Source organism: Macrotis lagotis, chromosome 1 (genome assembly GCF_037893015.1).
Source record: "Macrotis lagotis isolate mMagLag1 chromosome 1, bilby.v1.9.chrom.fasta, whole genome shotgun sequence".
NCBI classification, from domain to species: Eukaryota; Metazoa; Chordata; class Mammalia; order Peramelemorphia; family Peramelidae; genus Macrotis; species Macrotis lagotis.
In genome coordinates, this window is record NC_133658.1 from 157,630,760 (window position 1) to 157,652,856 (window position 22,097).

The 22,097-nt window shown below is 33.7% G+C and overlaps 1 protein-coding gene and 1 long non-coding RNA gene across 16 annotated transcripts in view; one reads left to right on the forward strand and one right to left on the reverse strand.

The window, feature by feature from the left end:
- LOC141504308 (mis18-binding protein 1-like) overlaps positions 1 to 22,097 on the forward strand; it is a 56,718-nt gene that overhangs the window by 12,132 nt on the left and 22,489 nt on the right. For all 8 annotated transcript variants that reach the window (XR_012473271.1, XM_074209243.1, XM_074209244.1 and 5 more), the window contains exons 2-10: positions 1,797 to 2,451; positions 4,134 to 4,280; positions 4,598 to 5,040; positions 8,613 to 8,686; positions 9,338 to 9,468; positions 9,985 to 10,072; positions 14,484 to 14,605; positions 16,635 to 16,783; positions 17,517 to 17,619. Coding sequence is in view for 7 of the 8 variants with exons in the window: in XM_074209243.1 (XP_074065344.1) it covers positions 1,926 to 2,451; positions 4,134 to 4,280; positions 4,598 to 5,040; positions 8,613 to 8,686; positions 9,338 to 9,468; positions 9,985 to 10,072; positions 14,484 to 14,605; positions 16,635 to 16,783; positions 17,517 to 17,619 (1,783 nt within the window). In the remaining variant the exon portion in view is untranslated. The remainder of the gene's footprint in view (positions 1 to 1,796; positions 2,452 to 4,133; positions 4,281 to 4,597; positions 5,041 to 8,612; positions 8,687 to 9,337; positions 9,469 to 9,984; positions 10,073 to 14,483; positions 14,606 to 16,634; positions 16,784 to 17,516; positions 17,620 to 22,097) is intronic.
- Positions 1,713 to 22,097, reverse strand: part of LOC141504319 (uncharacterized) — an 82,794-nt gene continuing 62,409 nt past the window's right edge. For 5 of the 8 annotated variants that reach the window (XR_012473277.1, XR_012473278.1, XR_012473274.1 and 2 more), the window contains one exon: positions 15,456 to 21,417. This is a non-coding gene — a long non-coding RNA (uncharacterized LOC141504319). The other 3 variants (XR_012473279.1, XR_012473276.1, XR_012473275.1) reach the window with 3 other exon arrangements.

Consider the following 22,097-nt stretch of genomic DNA (forward strand, 5'->3'; position numbering starts at 1 on the left):
TAATATTTGGTATTAGTTATGGTAATTAAAATAGAATTAACACCTACTCACCAACCTTCTGGTGATTAGTGTACCTAGGAAGGTAGCCAGTTCCTCGAAAAGTCAAGATCACCTTCACACCTTGATGAGGATTTTAGTGAAGAGGCAAGTCTTTTTCAGTGTATACCTAAACAAGGCTGTGGCCTCTATTAATTTCTTATTACTGGTAAATTAAAAATGCAGAAATGTACAATGACTTATTGCTTCCTATAAAGTAGAAAGTAATTTTCTTAAATGTTAACTGAATCTTAATATTTAAGACTTTGTTGAATATCTTCTGTTCTCCAGTTGAAGTAAAAGCAGTGGTATCAAACTGAAATAGAAAAAGACCCCTGCAGACCACATGTGGACTTAGAAAACCTCTAATATTAGCTATGCTCTTTTTATTATGTTAAACATTCATTTCCCAATAACCTTTTAATTTGGTGGTTTTGCTGGCTATGGATCCCCTCCACCTATGAGTTTGATATCTCTGCCTTAAAGCTTAATATAAATATTAACCATCATCATTATCATCATCTAGTCTGACTCCTTTGAAGACACTAGAGCCTTGAAAGTTATGAAAACTAAAACCTTGCCCTTACCTGTTGTAGGACTGCTGTCAAATTTGAGGCTTAATGACCACAAGCTACTGGAAATGTTTTAACAAAATAAATAATATAGTAGAACATAAAAAATGTTAATTTGTGATTTTCTAAATCACTATGAGGGTTACAGGGATTTTTTTCCTTTTGGTTTTTGTGTGGCAAAAGGGGTTAAGTGACTTGCCCAGGACACCCATCTAGTAGGTGTCAAGTGTATGAGGCTGGATTTGAACCCAGGTTGTCCTGACTCCTGAATCAGTACTCTATTCACTACACTACCTAGCTGCCCCAGGGATCTATTTTTTTTTAAGGTTTTTTCAGGGCAAATGGGGTTAAGTGGCTTGCCCAAGGCCACACAGCTAGGTAATTATTAAGTGTCTGAGACCGGATTTGAACCCAGGTACTCCTGGCTCCACCGCCGATGCCTTATTCACTGTGCCACCTAGCCGCCCCAGGGATCTATTTTTATTTGAATTTGACAGCACTGATGTACAGTACCACAAATATCTGCCTAATGGTCCCATTCTTTGAGGAGGAACAGATAGACCAAATAGAAATGGAGCAGAAATTGTAAGACTGTGTCAACAAGTAATATTATTCCTCCTATAAGCGCTATGAAAGAGCATATACACACATTGTTTTGGATTTTTTGAATATCCTTTGACAGGAGGGGATATTCTGGAGTGTCAAAAAAAAGTGCATTACTATTCTAGAAAATTTACTGTTTTTTTTATATGTAGATGTGTCATTATATAGCTGTAAACTTTAAAGAGAAGGTAGCAAAAAGGAAGAATATATCTGTGAAACTTCTTTATGATGTCTATTATAAGGTTATTTGCAACTATTTAAGAAATAGTGGGATACCAAATAGTATAGTAGAATAGTTCTTTTGATTCTTGAAATTTAATCAATTTTAATGTTTAAAAATCTAACACTTCATAGGATTGATAAGTGGATAATGTGATAATATATTTAATTTTTGAAAATATATATATAGACTTTGTTTAGCTATTAAAGACCTGATATTAAAAATTGGATTTTTAAAACCAGATGAATACTGATATTCAAATAAGTTTTGCATAAGGCGCATTAGACCCAATGAATTAACAGATCATTTTGATAAGTGAAAATTATTCTTAATATTTTGAATAACATTTTAAATTTTTCTTTCAGATAAAAAACCATGAAGAAAATTGAAGTTTTCTTGAATTCTACTTTCCCCATTTGCCCTTGAAGTTTCACTGTGAATAATTAGCTATAAATAAATTTTCTGTTAAAGGATTTTTTTTGCACTCTAGCAAGATGATTACATCACGTCTAAAAAGTCCAGAAACACCAGAGTTTTCAGTGATTTCTCTTAGAAAAGGAAATGCACCGATTAATGCAGTTCTTTCAAAAAATATACCTCCAGAAACTCTAATACCATTAAAAGATTTAGTGAAATATAAAAGCAATTTAAATGACAACAACAATATAAATGACCTTGGGAAGCACTTGAGCCCAGAAATAGAAGGTTTTAATATTGAAATCAATTCACTTCAGTCAACGATAATAGCTGGTAGTCTTGGCTTAGAAAATTTTTCAGATGGCTCTGATAAAAAAGCTAAGGAACACAAAACAACAATTTTTTCAAATGAAGTTTGCAAAATGAATAAAACTTTTGACATTATAACCTATGAGTCTCCCGTAGAGATATTTCAAAGAATGAAAAACAAGTCACTACAGTTTCCCCCAAAGCAGTCAGTTGCAGATAGTAGTAGTAGTACATCGTTGGATTTACGGAAGAGTCAAAGAGATGTGATCTTGAGTCCTGTTTTACCAGAGAAAGGTAACTGAATAAAACTTATTTCTTACTTTCTCAATTTTCATAAAATATCAGCATATGATCACTCATTTTCAGGTTATTCTTAGAGAATTGCAGAACCAGTTAAAGGATACGATTTTATATATTTTTGTGGCAAGAATATGTTCTGATCTATAAATAATTACACAAAATTTCACTGTTGTGCATGATATTGGGTAGAGTGGACGGTTCAAAGGGAATTCTTCAGTCTTCAATAAATATTTATTAAGCATCTAATACGTATCTGTCAGGCATTGTATTAGTGCTGGGGATACAAGAAGAGGCAAAAGGCATTCCTAGTCTAATGGAGAGACAAACCAGAAACAAATATGTATAAACATGCTAAATTCAAAAGAAATAGGAAATAATCAACAGAGTCTAATGCTCTAGAATTAAGAAAGGTTAGGCATATTCAACATTTTCAGAATAACAAAATTTTAGTAGAATAAGTGTTCTTGGGTTTGTTCTATTGGCTTGCAACATCTATAGTAAGAACTATCTTTTGTGTGTAAAGAAAAAGGCCTAAAGTTTCTCTGGTTAAAAACCTCATTTATCAGATATTTAAAAAACTGAGTGAAATAAGCCATTCCTTAAATTATAAGTAATCAAAGGTTATGTACAGGCAATTTTCAAAGTAATGAAAGCTATATGTAAATATATGGGAAAATGCTCTAAATAGCTTGATTAGAGAAATGTAAATTTAAAACAATTCTAAACCACTGCTACATACTACATACAGATTTTCTAATATAACAGGAAAGGAAAATAACATGTTGGTGAAGTTGTGAACTAATTTCAACTCTGTGCTCAAAGAGCTATAAAACTACTGACCAAGCAAATTCCACTTCTTGGTCTTTAACCCGAAGAGATTAAATAGAAAAACAAAAAAAAAATGGCCTGTATGTACAAAAGTGTTTATAGTAGCTCTCTTTGTTGTGGCAAAAAAATTGGAAATTGAGGGGATGCCCATCAACTGAAGAATGGCTGCACAAACTGTGGTGTAAGAACATAATGGAATACTATTGTGCAATAATAAATGATGAGTAAGCTGAAATGAATGAACTGATGCTAAGTGAAATGAGTAGAATTAGAGCATTTTACACCGTAGCAGCAATATTGTATAATGATCTAATGTGAACTTAGCTATTCCCAGTGATTAATACAGTGATCTAAGAAAATTCTGAAGACCTTAGGATGAAAGATGGTGACAATCTGTAGAGAAAGAACTAATGGAGTCTAAATGCAGATCAAAGATACGTTTTTCTTTGTTCTTTGTGTTTATCTGTTTTCTTTCATAGCATGATTTGTAGTAAAATGAGTTTTGCATGACTACATAGGTATGACCTATTTATATGGAAAAATGTATTTTCCATGACTATACATGTCAAACTGCTTGCCTTAGAGAGAAGGGAGAGAAATTGGAAGTCAATATTTGAAAAAAAGTAGTTAAAATTGTTCTTAGATGTAATGGAGGGGGGGGAAATGAAAATATTAAAAGGTCAATCAATTTTTTAATATTTTAGAACCCTGTTAATTGGTTTTATTAATTGATAAGTTTGTCATACCCAAGTAGATAGATATTTCTGTAATGAAATCTATGTAATCATTAAATGTTTGTTTTCTTAGCAGTAAATTTTGTTTTATTTTACCTTCCCTGACTGCTACAGGTGAACCTCCTATTTCTTCAGGAAGAAAAGGTTCTTTTCTAGCCAATGAGGCTCCCCTGATAAATACCTCAAATAAAATTTTCCTTCCAGTACAACAAAAGGTCCCACATCAGCAGGAACACCAATGTTATCAAAATATAACTTATGGTAAGTTCTTTGTTCTTACATAATTTCATTCATCAATATAGTTCAGTATCTTGTAAACTGAAGCTTCGTCTAACATGCAGAAAACCATTTTTCCTTCCTCTTTCTTTGTATAAAAACAAGTTTTCATGCTTTTGCCATTAAAAAAAAAGGTAACTATGTAGAAGAGAATGAAGTCTTGTAAAAGTGGGAAGGATTAGATGAAAGCATTAGGTAGAAGAACCTGGGTCTTTTGAATGATTTTATGTCAAACTTTAAGCATTTTTTATTTATACTGTATAGCATATTAAATATAATAAAATTTCAATGATTTTCTGCAGACATTACAACCTCAGAGGAAAGACATGAAAATATTTCAACATCAGTAATTCTGAGTGGGGCATTAGCCAGATCTGCCAGGATTATTCAAGATGATGAAAACAGATTTATGAGTGACAACTTGTATGATAGTCTTATTTTGGAAAGCATTGATGCCAATGAAGAAAGACCTCAAAGTACTAATATTAATGGTATTACTCCTGACTGTGTACCTGTTAACACTGGCACCCAATTATCAAAATGTGACAGTGAAATGTCTACTAAAAGATTACTAGAACAGGAAATGAGTGAAGACAATGAAAAAATCTCCGAGACCATCCAAGAGATGTCAGAAGTTTTGAATGCAGCTCCTAAAACTCAAATAGTAGCACCTGAGAAAAAAATTTCTAAGGGTTCCACAAGTATTTCACATGCCAATAAAAATACATCCACTACCAAAACAAAGGTAGGAACCTATCTAAAGCTTTTGTTTTTTAAAAATTATTTGTTACATTAATCAAAAAACAGGAAATAGACATACTTTGTTTTTCTCTGTTGTCAAGTGGTTGAATTTAATGAACTTCCTCTAGTACATTGAAGCACCACCTTAAACAATCTGTTCACCTAATTTAAGATGTCGTACTAATTTAGCTGTTGAGACAATGTGATGTAATGGATAGAACAAAGTCCTAGGACTACTAGGTTCTTTAATTAATTAAACATCCATTTTGCAACCATTTTCCTCATCTGTGAAATGAATTGTAATGTCAGTCCTTTCTTTGAGAATATTTCCTTCCACAATGCTGATAGATCTATGTCTGCCTGTTTTATAAATCTCTTGTCTGGGTCTTCCCAGAAGACAGAAATTCTTTAGTCTATTTGAGGTATTTAATTTTAATTTTCTTAGGATTTATGCATATATATAAGCTTTTCATTTATTATTTGATTTTACCATGTGATGAACTTTTCATCATGAATCTCTACAATGTTTTTTATTTAGTTTCACAATACCTTCCTTTTCTCAAGAAGCCACTCCTTGTAACAATAAATAGAAAAGAGAAAAATGATAAAAAGCAATTTAGCAAAATTAGTCAACAAAACATATATTCTGATATTCCTCTATAAAGGGGGGAGATAATGTCTTGTATTTCTCCTTTGGTGCCAAGCTTCTTTATAATTTAATATCATTCAGTTTTGATTGATTTTGGGTTCTTTGTTATAGTTGTCCCTTCCATTTACATTTTTATAGTCATTTTGTGTGTTATTTTCTTGTCGATTTAAGTTTTTTAAATAGGTTTTATTGATATTTTTAATTTTTGTCTAGATTTTCCTCTGAATGTGTTGTCTGTCCTTCCTCCCCCTGAACCATTCATCCAAATAAAAAATAATTTCTTTTTTAGAGAAAAAATCAGCATTACTTACGCAGTTTCATACCTGTGGACTCCAACTGGTCCCAAGAAGCAGTAGGGCAGTATACATAGCTCTTTTTTAAAATATTCAACTTTGATTGTTTTGTCATTTAAATTGCTGTGGTCAGTGCATATTAATTTTTATTAGTGTTTGTAAGTCTACATGAAAATGATGCAAGTCTTTATTCAACATGTTTGTCATTTCTAACAGAACTATTAGGCATTTAATTATTCTCCCTTTGATGGATATCTACTTACACCCCCCCCCAACCCCGTCTTTTGCAAAAAAAATCTTATTCTTAAATATTTTGTTGTGTCTGTGAGATAAACCTCAACTGGGAAGGTGTAAAAGCCAAATTGTGGTGTTACAGGAGGCTTCAAGGAGCAGCCAAAAGGTTTAGAATAGCCACTGTCATAAATAGAATAGGGACTCAATAAGGAATGTATAGAAATACGGATTTGCTACAATAATAGCCTAATTGGCATATTATATAATGTAAATTTGTAGTGGAACAAATCAGTTTGGTTTCTTTTGTCATTTTTCACTGCATGTTTTATGATTTTCTCCATCTCATTTCAACAGATATATAAATTGATTGTAGACATAATCTAGGATAGTATTTTGGGATGGCATGATCACTAAAAGGACAAAGGGCAAGAAATTCAGGAGTTAAAGGATAGGATGGCCTTGAACTGGTTTATGAGGGAATTGAAATAAGAAAGAGAAAAGTGTGTAAGACCTGTGGTTATATAATATAAGATTACAGGAGAATTTTTTAGTTTTTGCAACGCAATGGTATTAAAGTGACTTGCCTAAGATCACACAGCAAAGTAAGTATTTTGTATCTGGGGCCAAATTTGAACTCCGGTCCTCCTGACTCTGGGATTGATGCTCTATCCACTGCACCACCTAAAAAGTTTATTTGAAGACTTTATCTTTTTTGCATCTTATTTATGTCAGCTCCATGGGATCCATTTGGGGAGAATATGAAGAAACTTGAACATCTTTTGAGAGGTACCTTTATAAAAAGAAGCTACAGTCTCAGACTAATTAATTTGGAGATTTCAGGTCATCTCAGCAGTTAAAAAAGTACACAGTGAAATCTACATAGTCTACTGAATTATTAATGGAAAGAAAAGTTCTTAATATTATAGTAGTAATAATTGTGATATCATGAATAAATTATACCTGATACCATTTTCTTCTCTACATTCTTTTTCTAAGATTTTTTTTTTTAATTTCTGAGTCTTTTTGAAAAGCAGTGAGGGATGGGGAAAAGAGCTCTAACTGCATTTGGAGTCAGGAGAGACCCAAGTGTGAATTCTAGATCTTGGGCCAACTCTGAGCCACCATCTCCTTGGGTGCAAAACTGGGTTAGTATTTGTATCGTCTGCCTTACAGAGTTGGGAGGAAAGCACTTTGTCATAAAGGATCAAAGGATAATAAAAGACCATTTTCAAACAAAGAAGTGTAAGCTATTCCATGAAAAAAAGTTCCAAATTTTTAATAATAAGGAAAAACAAATTAAAATTGGTTAAAATGACAGAAAAGGGAAATGACAATGTTAGAGGACCTGTGAGATACTGATACAGTGTTGGTGGAGGTGTGAATCAACGTCTGGAAAGCTATTTGGGATTTTGTTCAAAAAGTTCCTAAATTCTACACCAGCTCCTTGATGGTAGTGTACTACTCTTAAACTTACACACCAAAGAAATTTAAGAAAAAAGAAAAGGCTCCATATATACAAAAAAGATTTATAATACTTTTTATAGTGATGAAGAACTGGAAACTAAGAAGAGTTGCCCACCCATTAGGAAAAGGCTAAATGTAATTGTTAAATGAATGTAATGGGAATACTGTACAGTAAGAAATAATGAAAGGGATGATTTCAGACAAAATCTGGGAAGACTTAAATGACCTGATGTAAACTGAAGTGAAAAGAATCAGGAGAACTATTTATATAATAATATTGAACAGAAAAAATACTTCAAAAGACTTAATTCTTCTGATCAAGGCCCTGACTAATCACAATGCTGTATGCTAGTCAAGAAGCATGCTAACCAATTTGTACAGAGAATGGATTCAAGACAGAATGTGACATAGATTTTTGGACATTGTGAATGTGGAATTTTTTTTCTTTTTTACTATATATATTACGGGGGTTTTGTTTTTTCATTTTCCCTCAAGAGAAGTCGGAGAGAGATATACTAAGTGTATTAATTGAAAAACAATAAAAATTTAGGAAAACATTATTTAAAGTTTAAAGATCTACATAAATCTGCATATTCTGAATTGTGATGTCTTAATTAGTGGTTGGAGAGTTTAGATTACTTTGCAGTTTAGGATTCTAGAAGATGATGGGAGGTATTAAAGAAGTTGAATAATTGATATTTTATTGAATAAGAGAAGCATGTAATGAAAATTCCATTCTCCCCTTCTGTTGCAATATAAAGTTCAAAGAATCATTTTTACAAAGTAAAATTGAATATTTTAGTAATGTTTCTTTATAGGTTTTTGTCAGTTAATAGGTTGTCTGTAGTGTTAACTCAGGAATTCTTATTCAGAAGTTTTATTGTTTCATTAGCAATAGAAAATTAATAGAATGTGCTTTGTTCTGTACTTCATTAGGAAATTTGTCTCCAGAAATGGATGATTAGGAACATGAATAATAATACTGCTGTATGCGTAGAAGGAAAATTAATGTAAGTATGCAATCTCAATATGTTTTGAATAAACTATTTTATTTAAATTGAGTATTAGGAATTGCTAAGTAGGAACATGATACATTTTCTTAAAGTATTTGAAAGGATATCAGTTAGAAAAGAGGGTAGACTTGTTCTACTTAGCCCATAGTGCAGAATTTGGGGCATTTCCTGAATTCTGAAATTTATTCTAAATTATTATAAACAACTTCTTAGTGGTTACCTACTGAAGCCAAAAAGGGTTCTGTCTGTGTTAACCTTTGAGGTTCCCATACTAGAATTTTAACACTGTTCAGACCATAGAACCTTGCATATTTTTGTATGCTATATACAAAAAAGAAATTTTGCTTTATTCTCTTTTATGTGACATTACAGTAGAGCATTGGATTTGGATTTTGGAAATTCTAAATTTGAATCTTGTCTCAGAAGATATTGACTATCTTTGTCACCCTGAGTTTTCTTCCTGTAGTGTAGCACCGGCTGTATGGCATGTTCAGAGGATTAAATAAGATAATAAATATATGCAAGACTCTTTGTAAATCTTAAAATAAGTTATAAATTTTAGCAAGAATGATAATAAACGATTATGATTTCATGTAAATCTTGAATATTTGAAAATATATTAAGATATTTTAATTATCTTTTCTCTAGAGATACTCCTGACTTATATTGGCATAGTAATGCAATTGTTGAACGTCTTGATTATAACAGACTTAGGACTATATCAGGCAATGTCTATATATTAAAAGGAACAATAGACACAATTTCCATGAAGGAAGCAGGTAAAAACTTAAGAACAAGATTTATTTTTCATTTTTTTTAAGTAATAGTAAACTGACTTTATAGTTTTGATGATTTATGAATTTAGAAGTAAAATAGAAAAAAAAGCCTAGCTCATTAAGATTGAAGTCACTGCCTTTATTTTATAATTATATTATGTATATATCAAGTTCTGCTTGCTGGATTATAAACCTTTTTAAAGTAAGGGTGTTTTCATTTTCACCCTTTTTACCTAGTTTGGTTAGGTGCATACAAACAATTCTTAAGAAATCCTTGCTGAATTAAATTTAATTGAAAAGTGTGGAAATAGGAGTACAATATTTTCTCTCTTTTCCATCAGCTGAAAATAAAAAATGCTATTAATTACAGAATCAAATTTTAGTGAAACGTTTCTCTGAAAAATCAGAAGTTGAGATTAAATTCTAATTACTGTATATAATTAATTGGATAGTTTGCTCCAAAAGTTTGTCTGAAAAAAATGATTAACTTTCATGTTACCATTTCTGTGTTTCAAAAAGGGTTTCCAGCTAATTTTACTAGGAAGTTTATATTTGGATTTCCAAAAAATTGGAAACAATATGTTGATGATCTTTTACAAGAATTAAGGTAAACTGTTTTTCTTAATGTAAAATATAACTTGATGCATTACCATTTTTGGTTTGTTCTTTTCCTTTTTCTGTCTTAATTTAAAATGATCAAAAAACATGCTCACTTGGATAGAAAAAAGACAAAGAATTGTATAGGTAATATGTATGATTGCATGTAATTTTAAGTATAAATTCATTTAAACCAATAACAAAATGACTTTGACCTTGTTTGCTTCCTTTTTTTGGAACTTTTTTCTTGAGGATATTTCTAAAAGTGAATTTTTATTGCTCCCTTGTTTTTACCTTCCTTAAAATTCCTTTTTATCCCTCTGTTCTCCTTATTCTTAAATATTCTTTCTTAAGATAGCCAAACTTGATTAAGAATTTTAGTATTCTGGTTATTCATATATAGCCTAAATTAGATTTCTCTCTGTCAGGGGAAAGGGAGCGAGAAAATGTGAAACTCAAAGTCTTGCAAAAAAAATGATTGTTGAAAATTACTGTAGCATGTAATTGGGAAAATAAAATATTTCTTAAAGAAAAAAAAAGAATTTCAGGGTTCTCTAGAAAGAAAACTGAATTCAAAATTTGGCCATTTTGAGATGAACACTTAGTTATCTACCACTTTTCCCTAAACTGTAAAAATCACAAGCTCTTATTTGAAAGACCTTTAGAGCCATCTAATCTAATCCAACACATACACATATAAAAGAATTACCCTGATAATGTTCAAGAACTGGTCAGATCTTTAAAGGTCTCTACAGCTGCTCCAGCTGTCTCCCAAGACAGCCTATTCCACTTTGGGGACTGCTATTTGCTAAATATTTTTTTCTTTTCTTAAGTTAGCATCTGTGTCTCTGTATATTTTGTTCTCATCTTTTGCTCCTTAATCTCCCTCTAGGACCAAGGAGCATGTCTGCTCTTACCTACTATTGTGTTAGCCTTTTCAGAATGATTTCTGTCATGCTCTTCATCTCTCCAAGATCTTCTCTTCTGCAAGGCAAACATCCCTTGTTTTTTCAGTCAGTCCTGCCAGTATAAGGACTTTAGCCCCTTCTCCATCCTGTCTTCCAAATGTGGCATCCAGACCCAAGACAGACTAGAGGATAGCAGAAACTGTCAGCTCCCTCATCCTGATTTTGACTGTGCAATACTTAATGTAGACTGTGGTAACAGATTTTTTTTAGGGAGCTATATCATTACTGTTGATACATGTTGAACTTACAGTCCACTAACCTCCCCAATTCTAGTTTGATAAACTGTTACCTAACCATACCTTAACCTCCTTATTCTTTATGATGTCAATATAGGACTTTGTATTTATCTGTATTAGAACTAAATCTTATTTGACCCAATTAAGATATCACCGAGTAATTAATTACTCCAGTGTTAGAGATCTGGCAGTTTCCAAATTTGATAAGCCTGCCATCACTGTTCATCAATCACTAATAATGATTTCAAATGGCAGAAGGATGAGGAAAAATGCTTGAACTGCCTCACTATAATGCCCATGTTATAGACACGGATGCTGAGAGGCCATCTGGTTTAACATAGGTCCCTTCCACTAGATAGCAGAAAAGTGCTTATCCTACCTTTGCTTCAATAGATCCAGTGTTGGGGTAACCCATTCTGCTTGTACCTACTGATCTTTTCCTGACATTCAGCATAAATCAACCTCTTTGAAACTTCAGCCCATCTCCCAGCTCCTAATTCCCTGTCATGTTGAAGACAGCCATCATGTTGTCCCAAGTCTTTTCTCCCTTGGGTTAAAATATCCCTCTTCCCTCCAACTATGTATGACATAGAATAGATGATGTTTTCTTTCTTTCTCGAAGAAGACTACAATATCAGGGAGGTAATCCCAGGACAAGCACATGAATGGATTTGAGTGAAGGGGTGCCATCTGGGTCCAGTGGCTAGATAAGAATCAGGGTGACTGGAGATGGCCCTGGATGCAAATCAGACAGAGTTAAGTGACTTGCCCAAGGTCAAACACCTAGTAAATGTCTGAGGCTGGATTCGAACTCTTGTGGTCCTGAGCCTAAGAGCAGTGCTCTATCCATTGAGCCATCTGGCTGCCTTTTATCTATAGACTACACAAATTCTTGTTGACTACTATGGCATGATTTCGAGGTCTTTCACGATGATTAACTTTGTTTCCAAAGATCATCGTGGGGGGGGAGATACATGAACAAAATAAGAGCTGAGCAGTTTATGTTCTCTGTCGTCCATTGTCATCATTTTGTGACTTATCCTCAAATTAATTCTGAGCTTCAATATTCCTGACCTTTTTTATGTTTACATTTTGTATTGACTTTTTTTGGCTACTCAGTCCCTAGCCCCTCTCTCCATGCCATCTCCATGTGAAGAAAAAAAGAAGGAAAAAGCCATTATAACATATACACAGTCAAGAAAAACAAATTCCTTCATTAGCTACCTCAGAATTACTTTAATTTGCATTTCTCTAATCAGTGATTTATAGTATTTTTTTCATATAACTTTCATACAGTACAATATTGCATTCACTTTTATTTAACCATTCATTAATTTGGCAACCCCTATTTTCCAGATCTAGGTAGTTTTTCTGGATTTGTAAGATAAGCAGTTTTGGTTTTCTTTTTCTCGTGATTTTTAAGTAATCTGATGATTCTAAACTGTACTTTCTCTTCTATCTTTTTTAACCTTTACTTTCTCTTTTTTTTGTCTCTTGCAGTTATTACTTTTTCTTTAGCCCTTTCTAAGTTTCAGGAGTTACATTTTTTAGTCAAAGTTTGCCACAATTTGTAATAAGCTATTAATTTTTCTTGCTCTTCTTTCTTCCCTACTTGTATTTTCCTTAAACATTTCATTTTCTATCTTTTATTTCATTTCCTCTAAGGACTTTAGTTCTTGTTAAGATGTTCTTTTCTCTGAGACTATTTTGACTTCTATGTGAAGTTCTTTTGGAGTAATTTTTTGGGCTTCTCAGTCTATAATTTTATTTTGCTCAGTATTTTCTTCATATGTTCAGATACAATTTTCTGGATTTTAAGGCATTGTGCTGAGATAGACTTTGCTACCTTCCGTCGTTTGGATGATGTGAGCAAGCCCCTATTTGGTCCCATATGGTGATTAAAACTATGCTCCTTCTACAGGAGTTCCTCTTTGACTCAGACTTCTGGTAATTTGACCTCTGTTTTGACCTTGAACCCCCTCTCTCCCTCTCTCTCTCTCTGTCTGCATAATTTCAAATCTGAATTCCACTTTGGTCTTTGCTATGATCTTCAGTCCTTACCTAGATGTTGATTGGAGACTCTTAAGTGATTTGCTTCTCTCATGCTGCTCTGATTCTTGGGCACGGGGCTTCTCTGTTCTCAGTGAGCAGGGCTGTCAAAGGACTGTATACTGTGCTACATGGCTGCTGGAATGCCCTGATCTTTTGTGCCTCAACCTGGGCACTCCCTGCCAAAGCTTTCATCTTCTGAGACTGTTTTGTCTAAGTCAGTAATCTGTGGCTTAGATAGCCAGCCCCCCTTTTACTTTCTTCAGATTTTCATTCTTGATAACTTCCTGTCTCTTTTAGACTGACTTCTATAAAATTTTAGTTTCTTTTTAATCCTGTTTTCTCTTTCTAAAATTGGGGATGATCAAATGAACTCTGTGTGACTAAAGGAGAGAGTCATTAACTTCTCCCTGATTTTCCCATTGTTTCTCTTAGTAAAAAAAAGTTGAGCTCCTTATTCATTTCCCTATTTCTGAAAGGACTTAAGAAATGTATGAGCTCTTCTGATTTTGATAAAAAGTTGTAGTGGATTTTTTTCTTTTAGGTTTTTGCTAGGCAATGGGGTTAAGTGGCTTTCCCAAGGCCACACAGCTAAGGTAATTATTAAGTGTCTGAGGCCGGATTTGAACTCAGGTACTCCTGACTCCAGGGCCTGTTCTCTATCCACTGTGCCACCTAGCCACCCAAAAAAGTTGTAGTGGATTTTTAAACAACTAAAGCTTCAGTGTTCATCATGAACCATGCCAGCTTATGTTCTGTTTTTTGAACTCAAATCTATTTCCTCCTTCTGTTCCAATGATTTATAATATACACAAATTTGACAATATCCCTTTGTTTTTCTCTGATCATCACACAAATTCTCTCTATTACATTTCCTTCTTTGTTTTCCTACATGTCCTCAAATGAACCTATGTTATTGTGTAATACTATGACGTGTTCTTGAGTTTGTTATTTTCTGAACAAATCAAATTCTTTGGTAGCTGTCATAAATTTCATATTCATAAATTTTATCCAACTAAGTCTCAGTGATACTATGTTGTTGAATGTTTTCTTGCATATGAATGTCTACTTCACCTTCCTTATCTTATTGTATAATACCCATAACTGGGCTATTTTGTTTTTTGAAAAACTCAATAGCATTGAAACTTTAATTTTTAAATTTTTTAAGGACTTGTATGAAGAAAGGGAAAAAATGCAAATTTGATCATCAAGAAATAGATGAAAATGGAATAGAAATGATCTCCAAAAATGCCAGAAATACTATTGTTGATGTTCCCAAAAAGTGCTCTGGTATGCTGTCTTTTTTCTTATATCTTTAAATGACAAGAAGGAAAGGATGAATCAAATATGTATAATTTGCTTTTTATAATTAAAGTGCATAGTATGGAAGTTTTTCAAAAATTCATTTTACTGACAAAGAAATTACATAGTAAGCGTAGAACTCTTTCCATGAGATAATAAATACCAGGTAACTCAGTAGATAAACTAACTAATCTTAATTTGAAACTTAGAACAAAAAAATGTATTCTGGCCACTTAGACATATCAGTTGTAAAAATTATTCGTTCCTATTAAAAATAATGGAAATAAGAAACAAATTCTATTGACCGTGAAGACATTATGTCCCATTCTTACTTACCGAAGGAAAAAGAATCTTAATTTCCTGTTATGAAACAGCAGTCATGCTGTAGGTAGAGGAACAAATGTTCTTCATTTCTGATAGGGTTGACAAGGAACAATTTTCATCCACTTGGTTGTCTTTCAAGACTTCCTCTGGGGGGTAGCTAGGTGGTGCAGTGGATAGAGCATTGGTCATGGAGTAAAAAGAATCTGAGTTCAAATTCTTACTCAGATATTTGATAGTAACTGCATGACCTTGGGCAAGTCACTTGACCCCATTGCCCCACAAAAATCTATTCTTTCTCTTCATTAGAGAGAACAGGTTTTTGGCATATTCTAAATTACACTTCTACATTTTGCTGTGGTTGGAATGATAAACTGTAATGATAGCACTAATATTTAGTAGTTCTTCCAATCTAAGCAGATGGAATTCTGCCCCCCAAATGGAATATCTTGATATTGCAATAAATCTTGTCCTCTTTAGATCATTTCTTTTAAGAAACCTTAGACATAGCTGAAATTAAAAATGGAAAAATTTTGAATTAGTCTAGCACCTGACTGAATTTCTCATTCTTTAGTGAATGGAGTCAAAAATTTCAAATATTAAGAAAGATCACTGAAAATGGCAGGAAACTCTTAGGATTTAGCTTACTCTCATTTAAATTTTCACTCTGAGAACTAAAATCTTTATTTTATCAAATGGTAGAAGTTTTGGTTGCCACATAGAGAATGGAGTTTTATAGGAATCTGGGTAGATACTTGCTGTCTTTGAATGCAATTTTTTATGTTTCAGGACTGAGAATAGACACTTTTTAATCTTTGATTTGCTTGGTGTGGTCTGAGACAGGTTGGGCTTTTTTACCTTTTGGTTATTCTACAGAAGAATTGAAGTAAAGACCACCTTCAAACTAGGGGTTTGATGTGTTATCTCCATTTAATGGCATTATTTTTTTTAAAAAAAGAAAATACAGCATCTGACAAGCTTTTAAGTCTTGAATACAGCAGTTTAATTAACATGTGCAATTTTAATCTTCTCACCCTGTTTTTATCCTTTGTAACATTTTAACCATTATCTTATTTTCCAGTTTTATTCTTTGGTCTTCAACTCTTGAGTCAGATTCTTTGAACATAGGTTTTCATAGTTATTGTGCAAAATTTTTCCTCTAAAACATCTGTCACATTTCCAAGAAGTACAAGATCATGTTTAAGTAAATCATAGTATTTGTCGACAAATTAGTTACTATTATACTAAAGAACAAAATGAACAGATAACATAAATTTTTAAAAGATTATTTCAAGTATATTACATTTATAGTGTTTTTAACCATTTACCCCTCATAACAACTCAGTGAAGAAGATAAAAAGTTATTGTTGTTTTTTAAAAAACGAGGACATTGATTCAGTCCTCCACAATGAATACCATATCATTGAATCTGGGAAAATAGTGTTAAAAATTCATAACTCAGTGTTTATTTCCTTGATGTTTTGCTAAAGAGTGTGATATAGATAGAATCTGTCCCATTAGATAAGTTGTTTAAGAGCTTTAACAAATTGTAAAGCATGGTATCTTAAAATTTTTTTATGAATAAATGAATTTCCCTTTTGTTAGGGAAAGGTCTCTCAACAATATTGTCCCATTCCCTTGTAATATATGTTCATTTGAAATGTCTTCTAACAAAATCTTATCTTTGTACTCATAGAAATACCAACTGAGGGTGATACTTTACCTAGAGCTACAGATGAGCATCGTAAAGTACCTTTAAAATTGTGGTGTGCTGACCATAATAATTTTGATAATCAAATAAATGTCACTTTACAACTTGGAGGAAAAAACTGCCTATCTAAAGAGGTAATTTTTTTTTCATAGATTTTTTGATCTTCAAATAAGTAAAATCTATCATCAGTTAAATGGACATGTTTGACTATTTTAAGACTAGGAGATGATCAGGATGAAGTGTACAATGGGGTTTCCATTACTGTTATTTGTTATAGTTTGTTAAATTTAAACATTTTAAACTTCACTTTAGCCTCACCTAAAAAAAAATCAAATATTAAGGCAATGATTCAGAGGCTTTAAATGTAATGAGGTACCATAGTGTTAACCTCTTTGATGTCATTCACCCACCCTAGCAGTTTCTGACTGTCTGTTTCTACTTTTTGTCACCCATAAAAGGAAGTTGGGATTAGATTGCAGATAGGCACAGAGCACAGCCAGAGGACTGCCTTTGGCAATCTTGTAAAACCTATGAAAAATTCCTCATGGCATTTAAAAATGTATATAATAAAATACTTAGAGGTCTACAAAGTAAAGCAATTATGTTGAAATTCATTTATCAAGATTTGAGTGTCCATTTGTTCAGCTGGCTTTATTTCCACTTGAAATAACTGTTTTTTGTTTGCCTTTACAGAGAAAATGTTGAGTGGAGATAATGTGATATCAAATGATAATTTTTAAACTTCTCTGATTTTTCTATTTGGGATAGATACTGATGGTGTTATTTTTCTATTTAGGATAGATACTGATGGTGTTAATGATAGATACTGATGGTGTTAATGATAGAAAATTATTCCTGTTTTTTAAGGAATCATCTGCAAAGAATGAAAGTAAACAGATAATGCCTCCAAAGAAGTCCAAAAATCATGAAGCTAAAATAAATGAAACAGCATTTAAAAGTCTAAAGAGAGGTAAAATGCCCCCAGTACATTTGAAATGAACTTATGTATTTTACTTATTTGAGGATTCTCAAGGATTCTCAATTCTTATTTTGTATTAATGTTTTAAGTATATGAAACATCTTTTCTTTACATCATAGCTATTTCAACTCTCCTCCAGTTTGAACTCTCCCCTCATAACAAACATGTAATCAGAAACTTTTGTCATAGTAGTCCCCCACCTTTCTTCTGTAAGAAAGAGATAGGACAATATTTCATTCTTTAAATTTTTTTTCTGAGATCTTCATTAGTTTTTCAGTGGTTTAGAATTTTATTTCCTTTACATTGTGGTAAATGTTATATTGTTTTCATGGTTTGGCTTATTTATTTCTGCAACAGTTCATATAAATCTGTTTTGTACACTTCCTTTGGGTATGTTTCTAGTGATGAAACAAGTGTCTGAATCTGCTCTAGGACCAAGAAAGCCAAGGCAGATATACATAAAGTTCTGGATATAACAGCAACAATAGGGACACTTTTCCTAGTGATAAAAAAAGTCTATTCATAAAAGGACTTCAGGACCAGAATGTGGTTTCTTCAGGTGCTTACCTTAGCTCAGGAACAACTTGGGGCTGGTTTGAGTCAGTTTTGAGATTTAGCTGCAGCAGAGTTTATCCAGAGGGCAAATGCAAAGGACTGTTTTGTCAAGCTCAGGAAAAAATGTGTCTTCCTAATAGTAAGAAAAACTCTCTTCATTGATTTTATTCAAGCTAAAGGTTTCTAATTTTATATAGTCTAATAGTATCAAAAAATAAGTTCTATGAAAAGTACTAGACAATTTCCCAAATGTGAGCTTATTATGAAATGAATGGGCTATATATTTAGACAAAAATAGTCACCACTTTTTCTTTGGAATTAACTTGGATGACTTCATTTCTTAATGTATAATTGCTTTTTCTCAAGGTCTTCTGAATTTCAGATTATTGATAAATTTGGTTTCTGCCCTTTGGCTCTGTAATGAAATAAAAATTCCTGTGTTGCATTCATAAGAACTATAGAGAAAAAGTAATAGTTCGTAAAGTAACCAATTACGGAAAACAGCAACTTAATCTATGAAAATATTAGATTTCCCTTCCTTATATATTTGACTAACATTAAAATTAAGTAATCTTCACCTAGTGATTGTATGAAAAGATAAAACAAGTGTCCTCCAAAGAATAATGCTTTGATAGCACATGTAATCTCTGCTCACCTAGTGATTGTATGAAAAGGTAAAACTTTGATAGCACACATAATCTCTGCTCAGAGATTCTGAGGCAGTTGTTTGTCGAGAAATTTTCCCAGGCTATGTATAATGCAAGCATGTGAAGGCAAACTTCCCAAGAATTGTCTCTCTATGATTTGTATCCACTTCTAGGCATTCAAATCTAGAAAGTATTACTGAAATTTATAATCTTTGGCAAGAAACTCAGCATCTTAGGGACAAAACTAGTGTTTTCCTCACCTCTGCTAATAGCTAGTTAAGATATAATATCTGAGTAGAGGATTTGGATTTGTGGACTATAGCTTAAAATATAAGAATGAAGGACTCTTGGCCAGAAGAAGAGTTGATTTTAAACACACACACACACACACACACACACTCACTCACTCACTCACTCACTCACTCAAATTTTCCTTAATGGAAAGGAATATGAGATCAACCTTTGTTCATATAGCTTACAAATAAAACACTTGATACCTAGGTAGAGAATTGTTTCAGTCTAGGAATAATAGTAATCAAAACACTCAGAGAAAAGAACCAGTAAAAAATAAAATTTAACCTCAGATTTTGCTCATTAGTACATGTGGAAAGCAAGTCAGATCTCATTCCTAGGTCTTGCTAAGATTTGGTGGCATTGAACCCATGACTGAAATAGAGCAATTTATGGAAAGTAAGTAAAAGCAAAGGAGTTAGAAGAGAAATGTGTATGAAGAGATCCAGGAAACAAATCTTGTTTTAGCAGCCCTGGAAGCTGGTGTGCTCTCACCCAGAGGACTATGCATTGAACCTCAGCAGAAACCACAGTAGGGGTGCAGCTGGGTGGCACTGTGAATAGAGCACTGGCCCTGGATTCAGGAGGTCCTGAGTTCAAATATAGCCTCAGACACTAATTACCTAGCTGTCTGATCTTGGGCAAGTCACTTAACTCCATTGCTTTGCAAAAAAAAAGACCTAAAAAAAGAAACTGCAGTAGGTCCCATGGTGCTAGACATTTTTTCCATATTAATGTATGCCATCCAGAACTGGTGAGGTTTGACAAGGGCAGAATACAGCAGAAACTGAAACTTGATGCTTCCACCAAATCCATCTGAAGCTTGGATGAGTTGTTTTCTACTCCCACCTCCCCTACTTTGTATTTATGAAGACAATTTTTTGAAACCTGTGTGTAGGACTTCAGATTTTTCCTCTTAAATTGTGACCTCTATTAGCCTTATAAGATCTGTTTGGTTCCTGTCATACATCAGATTAACTTCATAGTTTTTGTACCACCTACAGTTTAATTAAGCATCCATTCTCTGTCTTCCTTCCATTTAGTTCAATTCAAAATGGGGGAGGGGTGAAATCAACAGCCATTCTATGGCCATCCAAGGGTTTACACTGCCTCCAAGATATACACAAGTGGGCCATAGAAGCATTGCTATCACTACTGTGGGAAGGACTTCTGTGATTAATGTAGCAGGAAAGCACCCTTGCCCTGGATGGGCTTTGTAGATCCTGTACAACAGTATAACACAATGTGTTTTTCCATCTTTGTCAACTCAAAGAAGTCCTAAATGGAGCTACTTTATATATGTAGCACAAGGAACATTAGGGAAATCTGAATTGATGGTTTGTTGCCTTTTTAGTTGAAGACAGGCATTATGAAATTGAAATTGCTCATATTTCAACAATTCAGATACCAAAGGTATATTCACAGAGGAGGCCTGGCTCAACCTACTTTTATGTTTCTCTTGTACGTGGTACCCAGGGGCTTGGGATGGAATCCAGATCCAGTAAAATATTTTTTGAGTTAGAAATATCTCCTTCCTTTCTCTGACCTCCCAGTGAGATGGCAAGCAATTTAATGTACGTTTATACAAGTATAGTTATACTTAAAACAGATAGAAACAACAAAGAAAAAAAAGTGCTTCAATCTGCATTCAGACTTGCATCAGTTCTTCTCTGGAAGTGGATACCATTTTTCATCATAACTCCTTTAGAATTATTCTTGGATCATTGTATTACTGAGAATAGCTAAGTCATTCACAACTGATCATCATACATTATTACTGTTACTGTGTACAATGTTATCCTGGTTCTCTTCATTTCTCTTTGCATATCAGTTCATGTAAGTTTTTCCAGATTCTTCTGAAATCATACTGCTCATCATTTCTTATTACACAATAATAAGCCATCATAATCATTTATCACAATTCAATCATCCATTCCTTGATGGATGAATAATATCCTATTTCCAACTCTTAACCACCAAAAAAAAAGCTTGTATAAATATCGTTGTACATATAGTTTCTCCTCTCAACTCAACCTTTTTTATTCTCATTTTGTACAAATGTTTTTTTTACATTAATAAAATATACTTGTTTACAAGTAAACAAAATACCCCTCCCCCCATGAATATAGATAGACTTACTTGGGCGAAAAAGTAAAGGGGAGATGTAGGTATGGCCAGGTGCCGGAATGGACGAAGCACCAGCCCTGGAGCCACAAGCACCCGAGTCCATATCCAGCCTTGTAAACTCAATAATCACCCAGCCATGTGACATGCAAGCCACCAGATCCCCACTGCCCTGCAAAAACCAAAAAGAAGGGGGAAAAAAGACCCAAAATAAAATAGTAATAATAGTAGGGGTGGCTGGGTGGCAGACAGAGCATTGGCCCTTGATCCAGGAGCACCTGGGTCCGAATCCGGCCCCAGACACCCAAAAATCACTCTGCTATGTGGCCCCAGGCAGGCCACCCAGCCCCACTTACCCTGCACCCTCCCCCAAATAATAATAACAAAAATGTGCTTCAGTCTGTGTTCCAACACCACCAACTCTGTCACGGGTGGATCACATTCTTTATAAGTCCATCACAAAAGTTACTTCCATATTTTTCCAACGTTGCCATTGCTGATCGCAACTCCCTCCTTTCTTATTTCTCCAGTACCATGTACTATATTTTCTCTCTCCTTTCACTCTGACTCTGCTGTAGGGTCACTGAGTGGTGCAGCAGACAGATCTCTGGCCCTGGGGCCAAGAAGCCCTGAGCCCCCATACCACCCCTTAGGCCCAGAATCCACCTGGCCCTATGGTCCTGGGCAGGCCATCCAATCCCAGCCCCTTGCAAGAAGTAAAAAAGAAAATATGTTATATCTGACCACTGTACCCCCCACCCCATGGTCCATCCTTTCCTCCATCACTCACATCCCCACCCCCTTCCCCCTGCTCCCCCCTCCTTCTTACTCCAGATGTCTATACCCCATTGA